The 6,126-nt window shown below is 38.7% G+C and overlaps 1 protein-coding gene across 1 annotated transcript; it reads left to right on the top strand.

Moving 5' to 3' along the window:
* Positions 1-368: 368 nt before the first annotated feature.
* Positions 369-5,878, top strand: LOC103405021 (lysM domain receptor-like kinase 3). The gene is made up of 12 exons (XM_070816539.1): positions 369-980; positions 2,141-2,174; positions 2,293-2,297; positions 2,405-2,566; positions 3,188-3,378; positions 3,580-3,669; positions 4,340-4,433; positions 4,508-4,659; positions 4,741-4,832; positions 5,056-5,194; positions 5,337-5,432; positions 5,520-5,878. Exons 1-12 carry the CDS (start codon positions 371-373, stop codon positions 5,682-5,684), a joined length of 1,830 nt encoding a protein of 609 aa, XP_070672640.1. The 5' UTR covers positions 369-370; the 3' UTR covers positions 5,685-5,878.
* The last annotated feature ends 248 nt before the right edge of the window (positions 5,879-6,126 follow it).

Raw genomic sequence — 6,126 nt, 5'->3', positions numbered from 1 at the left:
GCAGTAAACTCGGAGGCCGTGTTCTCCACGGTCGTTTGACTCAGTCGTCAGTCTCTCTCTCCAGAAACAATCAACTCAAAACCGCGGGAACCTTTTCAGTTTCACTGTTAAGCAATGTCACAGACGCTAAGTACGACAATTATTTCATCCAAGTTAATTTTAATCTTAAACTAATCATCTGCCTAATCATTTCCCAGCAGCTAATCTAATCAAAACTTCAAATGACTGAGTCAACGGTCCAATAACCCCCTCAAAGCTTCCATCTTTCTCTCTGTTCATACAATTCCTGTACAATTCCGATCCGAAACCAAAAACCCAGTTCATAAAATCGGTTTCTGCGACTTGGGTTTTCGATTTCGGATAGACCCAGATGAGATTTCGAATCGGGTTAGGGTTCTTGGTGCTGGTTTCCCTCTGTTTTACGGTGAAATCCCAGTGCAGCAAGAGCTGCGACGCTCTAGCTTCTTACTACGTATGGCAGAACTCTAATCTCACTTTCATCGGCGAAGTCATGGGTACGACCGACGTCATCATCGCCAACTACAACAAGGACGTGGTTCCCAGCAAAGACGTCGTCCTATCCGGCAACAGGGTCAATGTTCCATTCACCTGCGGCTGCATCAATGGCGACTTCCAAGGCCATATGTTCCAGTGGGACGTCCATCAAGGCGACACGTACGACCTGATTGCGAAGACATACTATTCTAATTTGACGACGGTGGAGGACATGGAGTGGTTCAATAGCTATAATCCTAATAATATACCCGTGAATGCTACTGTGAAAGCTACTGTGAATTGTACGTGTGGGGATAGCGCGATTTCGAAGAAATATGGTTTGTTTATTACTTATCCTCTGCGTCCGGAGGACAGTTTGGCATCGATTGCGCAGACGGAGCAGCTGGATCAGACTTTGCTGCAGAGCTATAATCCTGGTGTGAATTTTAGCCAAGGGAGCGGTTTCGTGTATATTCCGGGCAAAGGTTTGGGCTTTTGTTCTTGATGGGATTGTTTGTGCTTTGAAGTTTGAATTGCTAAGAAATAAGAACTGACGCAGACATTTAAGTATCTTGCTGAATTTGCATAATTGTTAAAATCAAATGCTTATTGTTCAAGAATTGAAATCTTGTTGTTTCATTAGGTAGAGGCTTATGAAGGAATGTATATGCTAATGAATACTAATAAGGGAGTAGTTTCGTGTATATATCCGGGGAAAGGAACCATTTTTCGACCAAGATGAGAGTTTTCGATGCTTACATTTATCTAACTTAATATGCAGAATTGGTGAAATGGAAGGCATTTAGTTGTTTTGGAGTTGAACATCTCATTATTGATTTGGTAGAAGCTTATGTATGTGTTAGTGAGTACTAATTTGAGCATGTTGTGGATTAGTGATTGCATTTTATTACTAAGTTTAGATGCTTTGATCCATATTGCAATGTTAATGACTACAGCTGGAATGATGCCACCTGAAGGAAAGGTTGCATAAATTGAATTAGAAGGTTCTTGTTTAGGAAGCGACAGACGTAAGTTGGTGGAAAGGGAAGCTTCAATAGTGAAGTTGAAATCCCATGGGAAAAAGTTCGTGTTGAACTTAAGAATGTGGGATTTTGCGGATTTTTTTCTGGATACCAGCATAGGCCAGATAATTGATTCTCTGTAATTTCAACAAGACATCTTTAGTTGTTATTCATAATACTTGTTAGTGTATGTTACAATGTTTATAAAGTGCTAGGCAGTGCAATGCCATTCCTGTGGTTATGGATCCGGGGGGCATCTTGTAAATGATGTACTGAACTGGTCAAGTGAACAATAATACAGTAACTATCTTCTTTTAAGATATCAATTAACGATAAACTTTTTAGATGAATCATCATCTTGTTTTACTATTTTATTGTCCATTTCTGTTATTGATATTCCTTGAAGCATGTGCGAAAATGCTAGCGAAGACAATGAGTTGTTTCAATTCTATGTTGTTTCTGAGTTTTTCCCGTGGTAATAAATGAAATATCACGAATCTTTATTGGATATCCAGTTTTTGAGGGTATTATGAAGCATCGCTCTACTTTTTCAACATAGTTTTAGAGGTGGCTATATTTTCATTTTTCCTCACCTAAGTCCTTGTTTCTTTTTTGTCATGCAGATCAAAACGGAAACTATTTGTCTTTGACGTCAAGGTAGCCTCTACTAACTCAATACGTTAGTTAAACTAACATTCCATCGTGTTTTCACTTTTTGTGTCTTCTGAAAATTGTTGATATTTATGAGTTTTATTTCTTTTTGTTCTTTTTGCAGTTCAGGTGATATGGCTGTCCCCTAAAATTGGTTTCATGTTCAGATGCGAGTGTGTGATGGTGATTCGAAACTCGAACCTACTTGGAGCTCATATTTTTTTCTTTTGTATAAGCAGGACTGAAAGTTGGAGCCATTGCTGCCATATCTGTGGGAGTAATTGCTGGAGTGCTGCTATTGGCTGGTGGTGTATATTTTGGGTTTTTCCGAAAGAACAAGGTGGATACGAATTTGCTCCTAGCAAGATCTGAAGATCAATCTTCTCAAAATGGGCGTCGTAAGTTACTCCTCTTGTTTTTTATTCCAGATATTTGTGAACGGAAGAGTTCCAGACTTTTTGGGTTTTAGCTTTTAAATATTTTCACCTTGATTCTTTGCAGTGACACCTGTTAGAGTAGCTGACTAAAATCCTTACTTTAAGATTTATCCTTCTCATTTAGCATTATTCTTTTCAAACAAGAGGGTTTTCCTTCTACCCTCCGAGCAACGCGCCGCCCCCCCCCCCCCCCCCCCCCCCCCGGCCCCCCAAAACCAAAAAAAAAGAAGGGTTTCTTCAGCACTTTTCCAAACAACTGCTGCTAATATAATTGTTAGTTGTTGAATGTTGATGAAGAAATTGGAAATTTTTCTGTCTCATAGCAGTACCACTTGCCATTGATCCAGCCCTGGTCATTTTGTTGCTTTATTTTGTTAATAATAACTGTTGTGAAGTGTCACAAAACTGCCATGTATTTTCAGCTCTTTCTTGCACTTACTTGAACATTCATTGTATTTAGCCGACCCCACTTAGTGGGAAAAGGCTTTGTTGTTGTTGTTGTTGTTGCCCTCAAATGATCTAAGATTTTTGCACCAAATGGATATTTGACATGACTTCATTGATATTTTCTTCTTGGTCTAGCTCTTGGGATTACCCCTGATAAACCTGAAGAGTCAAATGCTGCTGGTCGAGGCCTAACAGGCATTTCTGTGGACAAATCAGTGGAGTTCTCATATGAAGAACTTGCTAGGGCTACTGATAACTTCAGCCTGGCTAATAAGATTGGACAAGGAGGTTTCGGGGCTGTTTACTATGCAGAATTGAGAGGCGAGGTTCGTTTTCTTTAACATTTTCATGATTTCCATGCTTCCCTTCTCTTTTCTGACCTTTCTGTCCTTCAACCAAATGAAGTTTGAGTTATTTTATCGTCCAGCTGCATTAGTGTTTAGTGTTTGCAGACATTGCTTTGGTTTATTTTGTAATTATTTATTTCTTCTTCTAGAAATCTCACTCCTATAATTCTCTCTGTGCAGAAAGCTGCAATCAAGAAGATGGATATGCAAGCATCAAAAGAATTTTTGGCCGAGTTAAATGTTTTGACACGTGTCCATCACTTGAATCTGGTAATGAACTTATCTTTTCGACACTGACAATATATATGAATTTTGATTAAGAACTATAAAGTAACTGATGTTTTCTTTTCATTAACAATTTCCTCCACATATTATCTTAGCATATTTTCGAAAGAATTTCTGGAATCAACCAGAAGGGCCATTGTTCATGTCTACTTTTCTGAGATAGAGTTACTAGGCCAGTAGGCCTACTTAAGCATGCGATTAAAGAATTTTATTTTATGTAATTACTAGAAGGACATCTGCACTAAGAAACAGGATGTTATAAGATAAGCGTTTCAGTACATAAGTGCCAGGATGAATATGTTTTGTTATTTATACGGGTATACCTAACTCCTACTTTGAATTCATAGAGATACTATTATGAATGAATTTGGGGAGACGTTATTGGTGCTCCAAAAAAGTCATGTGCACTCTTTGCAAGTGTATTTTTGTTTTTAAATATAGAAAGTTTGGAGTGCACGATGACTTTTTTGGAGTGCCAATTACAGCACCCATAAATTTAATGTTCCCTGAGAAGAATGTTCATGTTTTAGCTGTCTCTATAATCTAGTCGTGAGGATCTACCAGTAATACTCTGTACTAGTTTGTATTTGTAACCATTGCGCAACTGATCTCTAAGATGTGTAATTATCTCTAAGCTTCTGAACGATCAATGCAGGTGCGCTTGATTGGTTATTGTGTTGAAGGCTCTCTTTTCCTAGTCTATGAATACATTGAGAATGGAAACTTAAGCCAACATCTGCGCGGTTCAGGTTAGGCTGTGCTTGATGAGTATTTAAGTACTTCCGTATGCAAGAGATTGGTAATAACACTTTAATTTATCCAGGGAGGGACCCGCTACCGTGGTCTAATAGAGTGCAGATTGCCCTAGATTCAGCAAGAGGTCTTGAATACATTCATGAACATACTGTTCCTGTTTATATCCACCGCGATATCAAATCAGCCAATATATTGATAGACAAGAATTTCCATGCCAAGGTTACTTTAGTGCCTCTGTTTCCAATATGAACCATTGAAATCTTGTATTGTTCCAATGAAATTCCCCTCTTTTGAATGCAGGTTGCAGATTTTGGGTTAACTAAACTGACTGAAGTTGGAAGTACATCACTCCCCACACGTCTTGTGGGAACATTTGGATATATGCCGCCGGAGTAAGTATTTTTTCAAATTATTGCTTTTAGCATTTTATCTGTTACTTGGCTACCAATAACAGATTAACCTTTGTTGCATCCTGCTGGAAGGACCTATTGTAAGCCGATAAGTTGATTGCATAACTTATTTAGCCATCATCCTGATCAATAAGCTGATGGCGGGAGGGGCCTGAATATTTTGTCTTTGTGCATATGGATTAACACGTAACATGGTCGTGTGCAGATATGCTCAATATGGCGAAGTTTCTCCCAAAGTAGATGTTTATGCTTTTGGAGTTGTCATTTATGAATTGATCTCTGCCAAAGAAGCTGTTGTAAAAGCGGATGGCTCGAGTTCCGAATCAAGAGGCCTTGTTGGTTTGGTTGGTTTTCTCACCATCTTTCTACTTAAATAAGCCAATTTTTACGTTCATCAAGTTTATGTTGGGTTTCTATCTTGCCATTAGACAACAGCCTCTCGGAAAGCACTCGAGCATACTTATATTGTAATTTTATTTTTCGCAGTTTGAAGAGGTCCTTAATCAGCCCGATGCCGAAGACCTTCGAAAATTGGTTGACCCTAACCTTGGACACAACTATCCGCTTGATTCAGTGCGCAAGGTGAAAAAACTTCTGAGACCAAAACACATTATGATATATCTCAAGATATCACCCTAACATAGGTATGGTGGGTTTTTTTTGGTGCAGATGGCCCAACTCGCCAAAGCATGCACGCACGAAAACAAAGATCTCCGTCCAAGTATGCGATCGATCGTGGTGGCGTTGATGACACTTTCATCCTCAACTGAGGATTGGGATGTCGGATCTTTCTATGAAAATCAAGCTCTTGTCAATCTGATGTCCGGACGGTAGAATCGGGCGAGTGCAAAATGTGCAACGTTAAATGTGCTTAGGAAGTTTCTTTTGTTGTGATCATACGGAACACGAAGACATTAAGGACATTGTACATGTCGTATAATTGAGCATTGTGGGAGTCGTGTAAATTGTGTGTGTATATATACATATCATTTAGTGTATCAAATAAAGTGCTATGCATATTGGGTTTCTATCTATATGCATTTTGGGTTCTAGTGGATAGCATATTGGATTTCCATGCGTTTCGGATTTGAAATTCTCTGTCCCTACCCACTTATCGTATTTCTTCACTTCTTTCAACTAGTGTAAATGTTCGTGATAAATGCGAATGAGGTAGATGGGCTTAATAGCATTCATGGAAAATCATGAGTTATATATAAATTTTTTATCGAATCATGAATTATATATAATAGAAAAATTGCAGTTCACAGTTTAATCA

The sequence above is a fragment of the Malus domestica genome, chromosome 17, assembly GCF_042453785.1.
Source record: "Malus domestica chromosome 17, GDT2T_hap1".
Taxonomy (NCBI): domain Eukaryota; kingdom Viridiplantae; phylum Streptophyta; class Magnoliopsida; order Rosales; family Rosaceae; genus Malus; species Malus domestica.
Note: the sequence above shows the minus strand (reverse complement) of the source record. Positions and strands in the feature narration are given on the sequence as shown.

Coding starts and splice junctions, on each gene's coding strand:
- LOC103405021 (XM_070816539.1), top strand. CDS start 371: ATGAGATTTCGAATCGGGTTAGGGTTCTTGGTGCTGGTTTCCCTCTGT. Junction 5,195..5,336: donor CAAGAGGCCTTGTTGGTTTG/GTTGGTTTTCTC, acceptor TATTTTTCGCAG/TTTGAAGAGGTCCTTAATCA. Junction 5,433..5,519: donor CGCTTGATTCAGTGCGCAAG/GTGAAAAAACTT, acceptor TTTTTGGTGCAG/ATGGCCCAACTCGCCAAAGC.